The sequence below is a fragment of the Lucilia sericata genome, unplaced genomic scaffold (genome assembly GCF_015586225.1).
Source record: "Lucilia sericata isolate MDLA Ls3-8-SP2 unplaced genomic scaffold, ASM1558622v1 Contig000191F_arrow, whole genome shotgun sequence".
NCBI lineage: Eukaryota > Metazoa > Arthropoda > Insecta > Diptera > Calliphoridae > Lucilia > Lucilia sericata.
Genome location: NW_023994219.1, coordinates 355,093 through 374,394, shown reverse-complemented (window position 1 = coordinate 374,394; position 19,302 = coordinate 355,093). Strand labels below are relative to the sequence as shown.

At 30.6% G+C, this 19,302-nt stretch overlaps 4 protein-coding genes across 6 annotated transcripts in view; 1 reads left to right on the top strand and 3 right to left on the bottom strand.

Moving 5' to 3' along the window:
* LOC119601791 overlaps window positions 1-7,402 on the top strand; it is a 163,700-nt gene extending 156,298 nt beyond the window's left edge. Inside the window, 2 exon segments of the mRNA XM_037952935.1 lie at window positions 127-2,188; window positions 6,473-7,402. Of these exon segments, the coding sequence (XP_037808863.1) occupies window positions 127-2,047 (1,921 nt within the window). The 3' untranslated portion in view covers window positions 2,048-2,188; window positions 6,473-7,402.
* Window positions 1-13,977, bottom strand: part of LOC119601792 (homologous-pairing protein 2 homolog) — a 33,145-nt gene extending 19,168 nt beyond the window's left edge. Inside the window, 1 exon segment of the mRNA XM_037952936.1 lies at window positions 13,814-13,977. The gene's annotated coding sequence lies outside the window, so the exon portion shown is untranslated.
* LOC119601790 (transmembrane protein 14 homolog) lies at window positions 12,698-13,432 on the bottom strand. Its single transcript, XM_037952933.1, has 2 exons — window positions 13,173-13,432; window positions 12,698-13,105 (listed from the first exon to the last, which is right to left on the bottom strand). Exons 1-2 carry the CDS (start codon window positions 13,246-13,248, stop codon window positions 12,849-12,851), a joined length of 333 nt encoding a protein of 110 aa, XP_037808861.1. The 5' UTR covers window positions 13,249-13,432; the 3' UTR covers window positions 12,698-12,848.
* A 1,268-nt stretch (window positions 13,978-15,245) lies between the features above and the next one.
* LOC119601797 (zinc finger protein 62 homolog) lies at window positions 15,246-18,659 on the bottom strand. Of its 3 annotated transcripts, none has more exons than XM_037952947.1 (2): window positions 18,317-18,659; window positions 15,246-18,259 (listed from the first exon to the last, which is right to left on the bottom strand). In XM_037952947.1, the coding sequence occupies exons 1-2, from the start codon at window positions 18,406-18,408 to the stop codon at window positions 15,325-15,327; spliced, it is 3,027 nt and encodes a 1,008-aa protein (XP_037808875.1). In that variant the 5' UTR covers window positions 18,409-18,659; the 3' UTR covers window positions 15,246-15,324. The 3 variants fall into 3 exon arrangements, with proteins under 3 accessions (XP_037808875.1, XP_037808877.1, XP_037808878.1); XM_037952949.1 differs by having other exon boundaries at window positions 15,246-18,230; window positions 18,317-18,658; XM_037952950.1 differs by having other exon boundaries at window positions 15,246-18,230; window positions 18,451-18,658.
* Between the last annotated feature and the right edge of the window lie 643 nt (window positions 18,660-19,302).

Here is a 19,302-nt window from a genome sequence, read left to right as displayed (position 1 = left end):
TATGATAAACTATACAAACAAAATTTGCGATATTTTTAAACAAAAACTACACTTAAAAAAAACTAAACAAAAAACACATAACTACACTGCAAAAAAATTTATATTTCAAAAAAACTCTTTATAAAGAACCAATGAGGCTATTGGTAATGATTATGAAAATAAATCCAAAGATTTGGAAGATAATTCCAATAACGAAGATGATGAGGAGGAGGAAGAAGATGAAGAGGAAGAAGAAGATAGTAGTGAAGAAGAGGAAGGGGGAGAAGAAGATGATGATAATGATAATGAAGATGAAGAAGTAGATAGTAATTATAGTGATAAACATACAGCCACTAATGATGATGATGAATTATATCTTAATGAACCTTTAAAGGAACTTAATGAAAAAGATTTAAATATAAAGAATATAGATTTATTTAAAGATAATAATGTGGATGAAACTATGCTTAAAGTACAAGATGAACAAGACGAAACTAAAGATACTATAAGAAACAAAACAAATCATACACAAAATACAAATTCAATCAATTTTAATACTTATCAGTATTTGGCACAATTATGGCAAAATTTACAGACTACAACAACAACAACAACTAGAAAACCTTTAAAGATTTCTAAAGAACACATAGTAAAACCCGAACAGCTACAGCTACAAAACCACAAAGCTAAGCAGGTTCGGGAACCAGTGGTGGTCAAGACAAGTACTAAGACTAGCATAAGCACTAGTAGTGCTAGTACACGTAGTCATAACCACAAAACTACAGCTACAACCACACAGCCACACAACCACAACACTTTAAACACACAAAACACAGCTACAACACCATCCACTACAACCACAACTACAGCTACAACTACAACTACTTCTACACTTTTTAAAAGTTTACGCAAACAATTTCAATACTATTTAAAATTATTACAAGAAAATAATAGTGATAATAGTAGTAGAAATAAACGCTTAACAAATAGTAATAAACAAAATTACAATAGACCAAAAATTTTGCCTTCTAAACCCTCTAGTAACAGTCTACAAAATGCAGCTGCCACAAATCCAGAGCAACAGCAGGAAGAGCAGGAGGAACACGAAGACAATGATGAAGATGGCGAAACAGCTGATGATGGTGCAAACAATGAGGGCAATGGTGGTGATGAAGAAAATGATGAAAGCAATGAAACTATAGAAAAACTAAAACGTAAGTTGTCGTCTAATTCCCTAACAACAAAAACTTTGCAACTACAGCAACAGCAATTGCCCACCACTGTTATGCCCCTAACTACTACTTACTTAGCTACTGCCACGCCTCGTTATGGCAGTAAATCCAGCACCGCTAGCACAGGACGTAGTAGCTTAGCCACGCCCATATTTTATGATAACTATACTAAGAAAACCCAACAAAATCAAAATAGCAATCAAAGGCCTTCAACTGCTGCGGAAAATAAAACCAAATTAAAAGATTCCAAACAGTCCAAAACACAGGAGGCTAAAGCAGAAGATGAAGAGGCTACATTTGAGGCCCAATTTCTAAAACGTACGCCTGTTAATACTCGCTCCACAAACGAGGAAGAGGATGTTAATGATGCCTTTACTAGTAGTAGTAGTAGTAGTTTAAATAATAATAATCCTTATTTTAATACTAAAACCACCAAAACTACCGGTAAACGTAGTAATAGCAATAATTCTAGATATAATAATAACAATCAAAATAATGAATCGACACGTTTACCCCAACAACAACCACAACAACAAACGCCTCTATTTGTAACAAATTATATTGGTGATAATACACAGCAACGTTTAACCACCATTCGACAACAGCAACAACATCACCAACCGCAACAGGCAACTTCTACTACAACATCCTTGCAACATTATAATAATCATCAAATATCTACCACACCAACACCACCACCACAACAACCATCATCACCTTACCATCAACAACAACAACAATCATATGATTCTATATATTTACTCTCTAGCACCACCAGAAGACCTAAAATAAAAACACAAAAACTTATACGAAGATTACGCACACAAATCAAATGAAATCATCAAAACATCACCCATCAAACTAAAACAAACTTAAAAATTTATCCAAAAACTGCTAAATTCTTGTAAACTCAAGAAATTTTAAAACAAAATTTGAAAAAAAAAACATAAACCGTTACTATTTTTTGTTTATGTGCGGTAAGCAATTTTTACAAAATATACTTCACAAGCCTGCTAAACAAAATAAACAAACAAGCAAAAAACTTAATCCCCATAGCTGCCACTAAAAGCTAACCTTTTAAACATTATTAAAAAGCTACCCTAAAAGTAGACTACAGTAAAAAACAATATGCCAAAAACACCAATCAAGCAAAAAAAAAAAACTATCATCACAAAACCAAAACAAACAAAATAAATCATTATCAGCTATACATTACTTTCAGTATTCTAATTTAGTTTAGTCATTAGAGCTTTTTTTTGCAGTAATTCTTTATTGGTTTGCAACACCTGCAAATCGAGTGCATCCAAAAATTAGTTTATCTTTAGCTGCCTTATATTCATAATCACTTCATTAAAACTATCAATTAATGATTTGCATGTTTTTTTATTTTCATTTCTTTTCTTTTTTTTTATTAGTAGTTAGTTCATTTCATTAAAAATTTTAATTTTGAAATTAATTTATCACTATAAAGTTAAGATTCAAGGGGGAAATCGGAAAAGCTTGAGAACAAAATGGGTATTTATCCATCAAATCTCTAAAACATAGTCCAAACTATGGTCTACAGTAAAAACTAGACTAATGTCTATAATACGGACTATAATCTATAGTCTATAATCTAGACTACAGTGTATAGTCCAGACTATAGTCTATAGTCCTGACTATAGTCTATAGTGCTGACTATAGTCCTGACTATAGTCTATAGTCCTGACTATAGTCTATAGTCCTGACTATAGTCCATAGTCCTGACTATAGTCTATAGTCCTGACTATAGTCCATAGTCCTGACTATAGTCTATAGTCCTGACTAATCTATAGTCCAGACTATAGTCTATAGTCCTGACAATAGTTTATAGTATAGACTATAGTCCAGACTATAGTCTATAATACAAACTAAAGTCTATAATTCAAACTATAGTCTATAGTCGAAACTATAGAGTATAATCTAAACTATAGCCTATAGTACAGACTATAGTCTATAGTCCAGACTGTAGTCTATAGTCCAGACTATAGTCTATAGTCCAGACTACAGTCTATAGTCCAGACTATAGCCTACTATAGAGTATAGTCTAGACTATAGTCCAGAGTAAAGCCTGTTCTATAGTCAGACTATAGACTATTATATAGTGTCCTCTATATTCCAGACTATGTCTATAATAGCTTATAATCTGGACTACAGTCTATAGTCCAGATTATAGTCTATAATCCTGACTATAGTCTATAGTCCTGACTATAGTCTATAGTCCTGACTATAGTCTATAGTCCTGACTATAGAGTATAGTCCTGACTATAGTCTATAGTCCTGACTATAGTCTATAGTCCTGGCTATAGTCTATAGTCCTGACTATAGTCTATAGTCCTGACTATAGTCTATAGTCCAGATTATAGTCTATAGTCCAGACTATTGTCTATAGCCCAGACAATAATCTATAGCCCAGACTATAATCTATAGCCCAGACTATAATCTATAGCCCAGACTATAATCTATAGTCCAGACTATAATCTATAGTCCAGACAATAGTCTATAGTCCAAACTACAGACTATAGTCCAGACTATAGTCTATAGTCCAGACTATAGTCTAAAGTCCAGACTCTATAGTCTAAAGTCCAGACTCTATAGTCTAAAGTCCAGACTCTATAGTCCAGACTATAGACTATAGTCCTGAACATAGACTATAGTCTAGAGTAAAGTCTGTTCTATAGTCCAGACTATAGTATACCCTATAGTCCAGATTATCGTCTACTCTATAGTCCAGACTATAGTGCATTCTATAGTCCAGACAATAGTCCATTCTATAGTCCAGGCTATAGTCTACTCTACAGTCCAGACTATAGTATACTCTATAGTCCAGACGATAGTATACTCTATAGTCCAGACTATAGTATACTCTACAGTCCAGACTATTGTCTACTCTATAATCCAGACTACAGTCTACTCTATAGTCCAGACTGTTGTCTACTGAATAGTCCAGACTATAGTATACTCTATAATCCAGGCTATAGTATACCCTATAGTCCAGACTATAGTATATCCTATAGTCCAGACTATAGTATACTCTATAGTTCACTTTATAGTATACTCTATAGTTCATACTATAGTATACCCTGTCCAGACTATGGTATACTCTATAGTCCAGACTATAGTAAACTCTATAGTACAGACTACAATCTACTCTATAATCCATACTTCAGTATACACTTTAGTCCAGACTATAGTATACTCTATAGTCCAGACTATAGTATATTCTATAGTTCATACTATAGTATACCCTGTCCAGACTATAGTATACTCTATAATTCACTTTATAGTATACTCTATAGTTCATACTATAGTATACCCTGTCCAGACTATGGTATACTCTATAGTCCAGACTATAGTATACTCTATAGTCCAGACTATAGTATACTCTGTAGTACAGACTACAATCTACTCTATAGTCCATACTACAGTATACTCTATAGTCCAGACTATAGTATATCCTATAGTCCAGACTATAGTATACTCTATCTTTCACTGTATAGTATACTATATAGTTCATACTGTAGTATACCCTGTCCAGACTATAGTATACTCTATAGTTCATACTATAGTATACCCTGTCCAGACTATAGTATACTCTATAGTTCACTTTATAGTATACTCTATAGTTCATACTATAGTATACCCTGTCCAGACTATGGTATACTTTATAGTCCAGACTATAGTATACTCTATAGTACAGACTACAATCTACTCTATAGTCCATACTACAGTATATTCTATGGTCCAGACTATAGTATACTCTATAGTCCAGACTATAGTATACTCTATAGTCCAGACTATAGTATACACTATTATTCATACTATAGTATACTCTATAGTCCAGACTATAGTATACCTTATAGTCCTGACTATAACATACTCTATAGTTCATACTATAGTATACCCTGTCCAGAATATAGTCCTGACTATAGTATACTCTATACTTCATACTATAGTATACTCTACAGTCCAGACTATAATATACTCTTTACTCCAGACTGTAGACTACAATTCAGACTAATCTATAGACCAGATTATAGCATATTCTATAGTCCAGGCTACATTTTTTTTATACTTCTGACTCTACTCCATTCTAAGTATTTTCTAGAGTCCAGACTTTTGGTCTTTTCTATAGTCCAGTTTCTATAGTCCTTACTATAGTCTATTATATAGTTCAAACTATAGTTTGTGCTACAGTTGATCGTCTATTCGTTTAGTGGCGTCAATAATCCAGATTACAATAATTTCCCTAGTTTATTCTTTTCTTGATAGAACACGTAATGTTTTCTCCTCCTTTTAGAAACTTTAGATTTCATCTACCCCTAAAACTTACTACGTAAGCGATTATCTCAAATGTTTTAATAATAGCATGTTAGAACTCTTTATAGAAAAATACAATAATTATGCATCTTTAAACATAAATCATTAAATAAAAATATTTCAATATTTCTATCATCATACTTTCTTTCTACTCTCTACCTGTCTGTCTGTCTGTCTGTCTATGAGCATTATTTTTAGCGGCATTTAGAAAAAAACAACTCACATAACATTAATTGAAATCGCATGACCATTATCCATCGAACTTTCAATCAAACAATTATGTAGTAAATCAATAAATAAAATAAAATTCATCAAATAAATTGGAAACGTTATAATTTATCAAAAAATTAAAACATATACAAAACTTATTACATCAAAAAAAAGATAAAAACAAAACATTTTGAAACACTCATACCAACACAGCTACACAGAAACAAATTACATTATCCCAAATAGTTAAATCATAAAAAACATATAACCCTGATAATTACAAGTAAATTAGAAATTATAATTTATTTAAAATAAAAAGTAGCATGGATATTATGGAATCAAACACCCAACAAAAGCTAATCATTAAAAATCATTATAAAATTTATTATAAAGTAAAACAAAAACTACATTACTAAAACCGGTAAAAAGTTGCCTCTAGAGTCTAAAAATGGAAGTACAAATAGAAGCTGTTTAATTACTATTAAATTAATAATAATTAAAAGGATTTAAATACACACACACAACCAAAAAACCGCATGTGGGGCCCAGAGCTATTAAGTTTGAGCAAAATCATACATTTATTTATGGGTTTTATATTAAAATGCCTGAACTTTAACCTTTTGCCTGTTAATTATTTAATTTTATATTGAAATTTTAATAAAATTTTTTAATAATTTTTTTTTTATTTTTTCCTTTTTCTTTTCTTTATTTAGTGGTTAATTGGAAAGCCTTTCCATTTTGATGATAACTGCTGTTGTTGTTTTTAAACTTTTAACTTTAAAACCGAAGGTGTTTTTTTCCTTAGAGGATATAAAATAAATCTATAGAAATTAAAGAAATTTAGTTAAAATTTTATACATTTTTATAAAAAAAACTCAAACGCAAAACATACTCGTGTACAAGTGTAAAACTACAAGCTGTTTATCATCTTAATTAACATTTAAACTTCATAATCATTAAAGAAAAACTTCATTTCAATAATACCATTTCATTACACAACATTTGAATTTTTAACCCTTGACTCCCCCGACACCTAATTTAAACACCAATCGCTCAACCAACCAACCAACCAACCACTTCATACAATCACACTAATCGTTTAATTGTATTTTGTAAAGAAAAAAATTGTTTGTATAAAGTAATTGCCATTAATTTTAATTATTTTTTTCAATTAAATTCAAATTGAATAATATCGTTGTTAAGTGAAAAAAAAAACTAAAACTTTAAACAAAAAAAAAAAAAACAAATCCTCTTTTTTTGTTGGAAGACAACAACCCCCAACTCTGAACAAAATATGCAAAAGTTTTAGCTAGAATTTATTAATTTTATATTTGTAAAAAATACATTATATTATTATTTTTATTATTATTATTATATTTTTTTATTGTTTTATGTTTTATTTTGTAAATTATAATTTAATTTTATATTATACTTTTTCTTTGTTTAAGTTAAGCTTTTAAAATATTATTTTATTTGTAATTTAATTTTAATTAAAAACAAAACAAAATTGTGCAACAACAACAACAAAAAAACAAACCCTCAATAAAATTATTGGACCTATACTTTTAGTGGCTTAAAAATATTGTAAATTATATATATAAAATGCAAAAAAATAAAGAAAACAAATAAAATTTGTAGAAAAACAAAAAAATTTAAATTTAAAAATAAACTTTAGTTTGTTTCTATGAAAGAGAGGGGGGAAATCTCTACAACAGACCATAGAATAGACCATAAACTATAGCTTAGACTATAGACTAGATTATAGGCTAGACTATAGACTTGACAATGGAAATCTCTACAACAGACCATAGAATAGACCATAAACTATAGCTTAGACTATAGACTAGACTATAGACTAGACTATAGACTAGACTATAGACTAGACTATAGACTAGACTATAGACTAGACTATAGACTAGACTATAGACTTGACTATAGACTAGACTATAGACTAGACTATAGACTAGACTATAGACTAGACTATAGACTAGACTATAGACTAGACTATAGACTAGAATATAGACTAGACTATATACTAGACTATAGACTAGACTATAGACTAGACTATGGACTAGACTATAGACTATACTATAGACCAGACTATAGACTTGACTATAGACTAAACTATAGACTAAACTGTAGACTAGACTATAGACTAGACTATAGACTAGACTATAGACTAGACTAGACTATAGACTAAACTGTAGACTAGACTATAGACTAGACTATAGACTAGACTATAGACTAGACTAGACTATAGACTAGACTATAGACTAGACTATAGACTAGACTAGACTATAGACTAGACTATAGACTAGACTATAGACTAGACTATAGACCAGACTATAGACTAGACTATAGACTAGACTATAGACTAGACTATAGACTAGACTATAGACTAGACTATAGACTAGACTATAGACTAGACTATAGACTAGACTATAGACTAGACTATAGACTAGACTATAGACTAGACTATAGACTAGACTATAGACTAGACTATAGACTAGACTATAGACTAGACTATAGACTAGACTATAGACTAGACTATAGACTAGACTATAGACTAGACTATAGACTAGACTATACTAGACTAGACTATAGACTAGACTATAGACTAGACTATAGACTAGACTATAGACTAGACTATAGACTAGACTATAGACTAGACTATAGACCAGACTATAGACTAGACTATAGACTAGACTATAGACTAGACTATAGACTAGACTATAGACTAGACTATAGACTAGACTATAGACTAGACTATAGACTAGACTATAGACTAGACTATAGACTAGACTATAGACTAGACTATAGACTAGACTATAGACTAGACTATAGACTAGACTATAGACTAGACTATAGACTAGACTATAGACTAGACTATAGACTAGACTATAGACTAGACTATGGACTAGACTATAGACTAGACTATAGACTATAAACTATAAACTTTAGACTAAAGTTCAGATTATAGTGCAGACTATAGTTTAGACTTTAGGTCAGATTTATTATAGATTATAATATAGTTCAAACCGTAGCCCATACTATAATTCAGACTATAGTCCATAATATAGTACAGATTATAGTTCAGACTTTAGTCCGGACTATAGTCGAGACTATATTACAGATTAAAATGCACACTATAGTCCAGGCTATAGTTTATCCTACAGTCCAGAATGTAAACCAGATTATAGTCATTGTTTGGCATCAATCCAATTTGTCCAAGATTTTGTATGAAAATAAAACAAAATAAAGTTTTCAAGTTTTGTGAGACGTAGATCTCCTTTTTATTAAAAACCAAAAGATTACCTCGTAGAAGGTTTGCAGGTTTTTATATAAAAGATAAAGTGCACGTAGTGCTTGTCGTAGACAACATCAATATCTTAAGACTGTGTAAAACGAACTTAATTTGGTGGCAAACAATATTTAAGTACCGTTAACGGTTTACTCGTTAGAATCTTCCAGCAAAGATGTATAAAATTGGCATTAGATTCTAACGTTGTTAAAAATAGTATTATTCATTAAAAGGAGCAATTACCAAAATGCAGCTCGCAACAAAACTCGCTTAAACATTGCCGGCCACCTTGCAATATCTCAAGCATATTGTAACAATTAATTCATTTGCAATATCTTAAGCAGAATGAAACAAATGTTAATATAATAATTCATTCGCAATATCTTAAGCCGAGTGAAACTAATGAAAATATAATAATTCATTTGCAATATCTTAAGCCGAATGAATCATGGTTGGTTTTATGACAGATCCATCAACTGTATAAACTAAATACTTAAATATTAGGCAAAACGTAAACATATTTTAGTGAGCTTATTTAGTGATAATGAAGTAAATTTTTCGATAAAAGTATTTCAATTCCTATGCGACCAAGTCGAATATTCCGGAAAGTTAAAAACTGAATTAAATTGATTAGGATTAACTAGACCTGTCAGAATCCAGCCAAAAATCGTCTTTTGTGCTAATAACGACCCTAATAAGTTTCGTTGTATATCCGGTAAAACAATCCAAGGGTATAGATCAGCGCCAATAAGGATATCAATAGGTCGGCTATCAAAAGGATTAAAATCCGCCAAACGAAGATTTGGCAATAATTTTTGAATGTTGGCGTTGACGGAAGTCGTAGGCAAATTTGTCGATATTTCTGGTAAAACAAATGCATTTATATTTAGTTCTACGGAAGAATCGAAGTTAGATCCGATTTTCAAAGAACAAATATTTCTTGAAACTACTGATGCAGTATTATTGACACCAGAAATTTCAACATTCGTAGAACGCGAGGAAATGTTAAACCTTTTTCGTAATCGCTCAGTAATAAACGAGCATTCCGAACCCGGATCAATCAAAGCACGGACCTGATACTTATTGTTATTATGTTTTATATTAACAGTCGCTGTCCCTAAGAGTACGAACGGATTATATCTAGTATGAAATACTTGACGGTTTGACGTAATATTATTCGACGTTGTCGATGGTTGATTATTTTGAGGCGAATTAGTGGTTCGTAGAACCGCACCAGAATTCTGTTCAGTAGAAACAGAAGGCATTTCTGTATGCTGAATATGAAGCATAGAATGGTGCCGATTATTGCAAATAAAACAATTACTATTAACTTTACAATTGCTGACATTATGTGTCCTCGAAAGGCAATTAGAACAGCAATTATATTTGTTTACGGTAGAAATTCTTTCCATTATTGAAAGATTTTTAAACTTTCGACAATTTCGCAAAAAATGGGACTGGTTTGGACACAATATACACGATGGTTTTGAGGAAGTAGCATCGTAAGAATGTACTGAAGATTCCACATCAGTAGAGTTGGTCTCTTTAAGGTCGTGAAGACATTGCAATGTTTGAATTCTTTCCGTCAGAAAGTTATCAAAATCATGCCAAGTAGACAACACAGATTTGTCCTTAACGCCCTGTTCCCATAAAATCACAGTTGACCTAGGCAGACGCTGAATACATATGAAAATAATAATTGGGTCCCAATTCTCAGTAGGAATTTTATAAATAGAAAGAGCCGTAAGGCAACTATTAATTCCTCGTTGTAAAGTTTTAAGGGCTGTTATTGATTCCTTGTCAAAGGAAGGAAGACCAAATAAAAGTTTGAGTTGGTTATGTACCAACATACGAGTATTTTCATATGTTTCTTTCAAATCGCGCCAGGCTAAGTCAAAACTTTCATTAATTAATGGATATTTTGTCACAATATCTTTAGCTTCACCCTCGGTTTTACGTATTAAATGGCAAAGACGTTCTATATTACTAAGCCGCGAGCTATTTATATAAATTGCCGTGAATAAATCTCGAAAAGTAGGCCAAGAAACATAATCCCCACCGAATGTGTCGACATCACAAGGGGGTAGAGTCAGATTGTGTTCTGAATTGCCACAATTTAAATTTACCGCTGAAGAGTTACTATTCTTCGAATCACGTTTAAATTTGTCCATTTTCTGATTAATAGAGCCTAAACATTGAAAATAAGCCATATATGTGGTCTGATACTTCGAAGCAGCCACGTCTACATCACTAGATTTACTGGAGGCAGAAGTTTCGAAAAACTTTAGACAAGCTGTATAAGATGTCCTAACTTTCTCCCACAATCGTCTTATTTCCTCGCCCTGAATCTCTAATGTATAAACGTTATGAATTTCCTCACCTAAATCATTAAACATCGCGCCGAAAGTGACAAGAGCATCCGATGCTCTAATAAATTCGTTTAGTGGCGTAACAGACATGTTTAATATTAAAAAAAAATTAATAAAATGTAAGGAAATTAAAAATCAGAACTAATTCACGACAAAAAATATTATAATTAGTTTTAAATGTCAAGCAACAAACGTGACAATGGCTAAACTGACCGACCGTAGGGTGACCAATATAATGGAAGAACAAGAATTAACCGTATATGTATTTTGTTTTTATATTTTACAGATGTAAATCTGTAAACAAATGAAGCACAAAAGAAAATATAAAAACACTAATTTATTGAAAATAAAAAAATAACTTTAATTTATTGTCAGTCGGAGCAAAAAAAATTAAAATTTTCAATAAATTAATTAAGGGATAGATTGCACTGTATTAAATATTAAAAGTAAAAATGACGAAAAAATACAAAAAGAACTTTGTGTATGTGTGCGCGTTAAAACAACCGAGTTTTTTATCACTTCACTTTTGCTCACAAAATATATTTACGTACCTTAATTATTTCGTAGAAATAAATAATAAATATATTGCCAGTGGACTGTATTATTGAGGATGATGGACTTCAAAAGATGCCAATAAAATCCAGTACTCAATTCAGGAATCCGGTTCGCTAGGACCAAATGTTTGGCATCAATCCAATTTGTCCAAGATTTTGTATGAAAATAAAACAAAATAAAGTTTTCAAGTTTTGTGAGACGTAGATCTCCTTTTTATTAAAAACCAAAAGATTACCTCGTAGAAGATTTGCAGGTTTTTATATAAAAGATAAAGTGCACGTAGTGCTTGTCGTAGACAACATCAATATCTTAAGACTGTGTAAAACGAACTTAATTTGGTGGCAAACAATATTTAAGTACCGTTAACGGTTTACTCGTTAGAATCTTCCAGCAAAGATGTATAAAATTGGCATTAGATTCTAACGTTGTTAAAAATAGTATTATTCATTAAAAGGAGCAATTACCAAAATGCAGCTCGCAACAAAACTCGCTTAAACAGTCATACTATAGTCCAGGATATACATATGTAGTTCATTCCATAATCCAGCTCAGATTATAGTTCAAACTCTATTACAGACTATAGTTCAGCCTATATTCTACCCTATAGTTCAGACTCTATTCCAGACTACAATTCAGACTCTATTCCTGACTATAATTCAGACTATATTGCACACTATAGTTTATAAAAGTCGAAAAAATACAAAATAAGTTAATTTTTTTTAATTTCTTTATTTTTATTTGCTAAATAGCAACCTAAGTATTGTAGAAAAAAAAATTAGATCTTTGACCCTCAACCACGCACACATTTCAAACTTAAATCAAATTGGAAAAACGAATATGTCATCAATCTATGTGAAAATCCCCTTAATTCCTGCCCGGCAATGGTAAATACCTATTATAGGTGATAACATTTCTTATCAAAGCGGCCACAGAAATAATGCAAATCATGCCGGCAGGCATCAATTTGCCGGAACGATTCCATCTAGCACCCATCATGCCGGCCAAAGCCAACGAAGTACTCAATTGCAACAAAGGACGTGGTGGCTCTTGGGAATTCAAGTGGGCACCAAAACCAAGTATGGCACCAAAAGCTAAACCGGCACCCAAAGAGGGTAATGAACCTTTAAAGAGGAAATTTACATGAAAATTATTGCACAATAAAGTGAATGGCTAAACGGTATAACAAACCTGCTTTAACATAGCCCATAATACCACCGGCTGCAACAGTGGCAGCATAAAGATAACCAATTAGATCAGCAGGCATTTTTTAATAATTTTATTTATTATTTGTTAACACAAAAAAAAACTTCAAAAAGACGTGCAATCACTTGATGTTAAAATATCAACTCAACAAAAACTACAAACAAGTAAAACCAGACACATTAACCAGATGATGACAACATAAAGAAGAGGAATTTTCTTATATTTTTTACATATAGAGTTTGACAATAGTGGATTATCGTTTTTATATGAAACTAAATAGTAAACAATAATCAGCTGTTCCTATGTTGCCACCTTGCTATATCACCTTGTAGCAAAACACCAACATACAGAAACAAAATGTTAATAGTTTATGAAGAATGATGGCAGAAAATTAAGATATTTATGTTGTTGAAACATTTAAGTTTTTAAAAAATACTTTAAAAATTAATGTTTTTTAATTGATTTAATAAAAATATGCTAAAATTTAGTTAAAAAGTAAAGTAATTTGTATATTTTTGCTGAGACAAAAATGTTCACTAATTTTTTTCGTAACAAATTTACACTAGTATTTGTATGATAAAAACTTTAAAATTCCTTAACATTATTAATATTTCTTTAGTTCTTACCTTTTTAGTTAGTTTTTGTTATCAAAATTACCTTTATTTCACAAACTTTTAGGAAAATGTATCTTTTTATAGTACACACTGTGTATTGTTAGTTGCTTATAAGAATTTCACTACTTGTTGGATGTATTTCTTAAGGCATTTAATGCTTTGTTAATTATTTGCAAATATCATATTAACTTTATTAATTAGTTTTTATTGTTTAAATTACACTTATTCCACAAATTTTAATTAAAAACTATACTTTCTTTTTTCCCGCGAAACTGCTATGCAAAAAACCGACAAGCCACTTACAGAAATCGAAGGCGAACATTTATGAAAACGCCGCTGAAAAAAAGCTTACATTGGCAAAAGACAAATGACGACATATTGAAATAAAGTGTTAATAGTGTATGGTGAATGATGAAAGAAAATGAAGAAAATGAATGTTGATAAATTATTTAACTTTTACAAAAAAACTTTAGAAATTAAATTTGTTTAATTAATTTAATAAAAATATGCTAGAATTTTGTTAAAGAGTATAGTAATTTGAATAATATTGTTGTTAACACAAAAATGTTGATTTTTTTCGTAACACATTTTCACAGGTTTTTTATAATAAAAACGTTTAATTTTCTTTTTATTATAAATATTTCTTTAGTTTTTACTTTTTAAGGTAGTTTTTATTATAAAAATTACCTTTATTTCACAAACTTTTAGGAAAAATGTATCTGTGTGTATACACACTGTATGTTTTTAGTTGTTTATAAGAAGTTCACTACTTGTTAGTTATATCTATTAAAGCATTTAATGCTTTGATAATTATGTGCAAATATCATTATTAACGTTATATCCTCCTTTTTTAACTTTATTAGTTAGTTTTTATTGTTAAAATTACACTTTTTCCACAAATTTTACTTAAAAACTATTTCCCGCTAAACTACTACGCAAAAATACCGAGATGTCACTTACAGAAATCAGAGGCAAACAGTTAAAAGAACGGCGTTGAAAAAAGCTAACTTACTACTACGTTTTGCTACAAAATGCAAACTACAAAAGTTTGAAAAAATGTCAGATACGTCGTTTTTTTAATTAAAGTTACTTTATATACACGTAGCATCAAATTTATTCAAATTAAATTTTATTTTACGTTGTAATGCTCTTTTCAATGTCTGCTTTATAAAATTGTACTTCAATTGTTTTTAATTAAAAATTCGTCATTCACATGAGAATGATAGCAAGAACGAAAAACAACCGTTACCTTTTGAAGGTAGAGTTATATCTTCTGGTTTAATAAAAATTACCCACAATACTTGTAAAATACATAATTCAAAAATACATAAAATAAATTGTGGATTCGACAATACTCTATAAATATCATTGTGCATCGTACCAAATCATTTCCATGACAATATTTACGGTTAAAAAGTTTTTATTTTTTATTACAATTTCTCTGTTTTACAGCAAAAAAATTTATTTTATTATTTATTTATTTTATTCATTTATTTTGTTCATTTGATTTTAGATTTCTACATTTACATTTTTAGATTTACATTTGACTTTTTCGTTATAACATCAACATTATCCAAATCTGTTGTTACTTCCATAACATCTGAATTATTTCTATCAGCTTTTCTTTTATTATTTAAATTTACCTTATTAGATTTAACACCAACATTATTCAAATCTGTCCAATCTTCCCTAACATCCGGAGGATTAATTGTTGTAGACTCTTTAAAACCAGATACTGAAGGACTATCGTCACAATTTGTTACCTTAAACTTACTCTTCCTTTTTTTCTTGCTATGTGTTTTGGAACCGCAGGTATCACATTTCATACATTCATGATAATGTATAAACAAATGCCTTTTTAAAGCAGACTCACTTTCGAATATTTCGAAACATATGGAACACTGTATATTAACGGGCCATTCATGGAGCGGATGCATTTCCTTTAAATGTTCTGTTTGTTGGTGTGGTGTTGCTAAAACTTCTGGACAATTGGGGCACTTATAGGTGCCTCGGACAAAATGTCTTCGACGACAATGTCTATAGAGTTCAGTTAAAGAATTGTAATGAATATAACACAGATTACACGAAAATGGACGATAAGGCATATGTGTAAAAGTGTGCGTCAGGCAACCGTTTAAACATGTTTTCAATTTAGTCTTACAAGTTGGACATTTCAGAGATCCATCGGAATCTTTAAAATACACCTTTGATTTCTCAAAAATATCATGTTGTGTGGTTATATGTGTATGCCATTCCTTTTGATTGGACATGCTCTCATTGCAGACAGGACAAGCGAAACTAATAAATTCAGCAAATTCATTGAGTACCTCGGAGTACAGTACGGTTTGAGGTAAATTTGATTGAGCTGCAGTGCGCTGATTTTCGTTAAGTAAATCCTTTTTATTTATCCTTAATCGAGGTTTTTCTATGGGTTTGTAATAGTGCATATTGGATTTATGACCGTTACAGGTGCTAAGCTTGACATAAGATAATGGACAAAAGGGACATTTATAAATCTTTTCATCAAAATGTGTAAACACATGTTCTAAACGCAGCATTTGATCGTTTTGTGAAAATTTCTCGTGACAAACTATGCACATCAACATAGAATTATCCATTAATGTAAAGAATTCCTCAAAATTGTTGTGTTTATCTTGGTAATGATCAAAAGCATCTTTAACAGCAGCGAATTTCTGGTAGTTACAAATAGCACATTGTATCTCTATCTTAGTGTGTTCCGACATATTTGGTTTTAAAACTTGATTAATATCCTTGTCACCATTACAACCTTTCAGCAAATGATTAACAGCCCTTTTAAATGTAGCCAATGATTGCTTACAGTGGCGGCATTTATAGGCTTTAAAGGGTAAATGTTTAAAACGATGAGAATGTAATTGTACCGGAGTATTTGCTACCAGCGAATGACAAATGTTACAATGTAATTTATTGTTGTCAGCAGCTGCAACCTTCATCTCCAAACCTTTGGGAGTGTCAATTGCATGTTTACTTCTTAAATGTTCTTGCCAACTTAATAATTGATTAAACTCTTCTTTACAAAATGGACAAACATGTGCCATATATTCTTCAAATTCCTGTAAATTTTTTATTTTCTTTTTTCCTTTATCTTCTTTATATTGTTTGGTATAATAACTTATCATTTTAGTACACATGTGACCACTGCGCCCTGTATCTCTATAAGTACGTTTTTTCCCACAAAATCTACACGACCAAAAGATCGTGTTATCATGTTCTAGATAATGTTTTAGTAATTTACTTGTATCATTTCTAAGATAAATTATATGACATTTACCACAGGCTAAGTATTCCTTATCGGCAAAAATTTTCCGAAAATTTAATTTTTTCCAGCAATTTAAGTCATGTTCTACCATTAAATGGTTCAAATACAGTTGCTCGTCAGCGAATCTTTCATGCTGGCATAGATGACAATTGTAAAGAAATTTATCTTTATATTCCTGAGGATGTTTGTCCATAAAGTGATGCCAAATTTTCTGGTTCGGATTGTTCACAAAAGTGTAATGACAAATTGGACACTTGTTTGTTTCTTTGTCATTAAACAATTTTTTATATTCCTTCACAATATCCGGATGCTGTGCAACGAAATGTGTTTGTATATATTTTGTGGTTTTATAACTGCACATTTTACACTTTAACAGCCTCAAACCTTGAGAATTTTCACGGTGTCCTACTGTATGTCTATACCTATTAAAATCATATTTATATTCTCGTTGACATTTCTTACATGTTCCATACTTTTCACTTATAACATATTCATTTTGAGCTTCTTCAATAGCATTTTTATGCTTTAGTTTTATATGCTTGAGCATTTCTTTATATGTGGCAAAATTTTTGTTACATTCTGGGCAAACATGTTGTATATGATTTTTTAAAAGCCAATATTTTAAAGTAATTTTGCATAAACTATTTGTGTTAGATCTATTGCCTTCTGCAACATGGTCCTTTTTTGATATATCTTTTGCGTAACCCTTATTATCTGAACTACCATAAACTTCTTCATCCTCATCATCGGTATCATCATCTTCACCCTCATAATCATAATCATCTTCATCTTCTTCACTTAGTTCATACAAATCATCCGTAAAATTCTCACTCTGCTCATCCTCTTCCTCGTTATCTTCGTTTTCATCTAAATATTCAATTTTATAATGTTCAAGGGACGATTCATTTTTTACATAAACATCTTCCCTAAATTCCTGACAATATTCTTGATAATAATCATTTTGTTCATCTTCAAATTTTATTGGTATCCATTGTTCATCACTTTCAATTATTAGCTCATCTTCTTCTTTAATTTCATTTAACAACACAGTATTTGTTTCACCATCTTCATCTTTAATATTATTTACTTCCATCTTTATGGTAATATCCATTGTTGCTGAAAATAGCTTTCCTGAAAAATATTTAGAATATTTATGTTTTCTATTATTTCAATGGGTAAACGGGAGAAGTCTATGAGGAGCAATATGGAAGACTTACTGCAACGAAACTATAAAGTGGCCACAGATTTCGCTCTTAATGCCGGTAAGCATCAAACCGTTTCTTTGTCCCTTTTGCCAATAGAATCGCATGTGTGAAATCCATCAAACTCTGTAGATTTTTCAATTGCTCACCTTTATGTGTGTGAGGAAAAATAAAGGAAACTGTGGTGGACACTACTTTAACATTAACAAGATGATGACAACACAAAGAAAAGGAAATTTCTTATTTTTTTCATATTTTGTTTGACCAAACAGAATTATTGTTTTTATATGAAACTAGTAATCACAGATATAACCTACCCTATAAGAAATGAATGACCGAAACTAACACATACAAAATGATTTTACTAACACACACGCAACATTTTTTTTATAGAATTGTCGAAAAAAAAATTTAATGGATGATTCCATCAACAATGACGGTCAAATGACCGGTAAAATGACCGTTACTGGACCCAATGTGTGGTATAGGGTTGAATTTGCATATGAAAGAATGAAACAACTACATTTTGATTAAAATGTATTAAAATTTATATTTTGATCAACAATGACAGCCAAATGACCGATCAAATGACTGTCACTGTGTTACAGAGTTGTATTTTTCGTCGTTACAAATTAATTGTTTCTGCGAAAGCTAAAGATCAAGAAGCGAAAAAATAAAAAAATTACAAAGTCTTTAAATTATTAAAAATAAAGAGAATTATTATAAACTAAATTTTAAAAAAGTTCAGGAAGTGGATCAGAAGATAAACAATTCGGAGTTTAATCAATCAATGGTAACATAAATATGTACTTATGATTTTTATATTTCGATATTTATGAATACTTATGTATTTCTTTACAGACAACTTATTTCCACAAATTAATAGGAGCATCAGAGGACTTAAGATTCTGCGAGATATGTAAAATGGTGAAAAGACTGGTAATTTATGTATATGATTACTATATTAATAAAATTAACAATATATATATATATTAAAATAT

What these genes read in the sequence shown, in the direction of transcription:
- LOC119601790 (XM_037952933.1), bottom strand. Translation starts at nt 13,248, where the DNA reads ATGCCTGCTGATCTAATTGGTTATCTTTATGCTGCCACTGTTGCAGCC. An exon ending in TATGGGCTATGTTAAAGCAG is followed by an intron (nt 13,106 to 13,172) that starts GTTTGTTATACC and finishes TCCTCTTTAAAG; the next exon opens with GTTCATTACCCTCTTTGGGT.
- LOC119601797 (XM_037952947.1), bottom strand. Translation starts at nt 18,408, where the DNA reads ATGCGATTCTATTGGCAAAAGGGACAAAGAAACGGTTTGATGCTTACC. An exon ending in CACTTTATAGTTTCGTTGCA is followed by an intron (nt 18,260 to 18,316) that starts GTAAGTCTTCCA and finishes TTGAAATAATAG; the next exon opens with AAAACATAAATATTCTAAAT.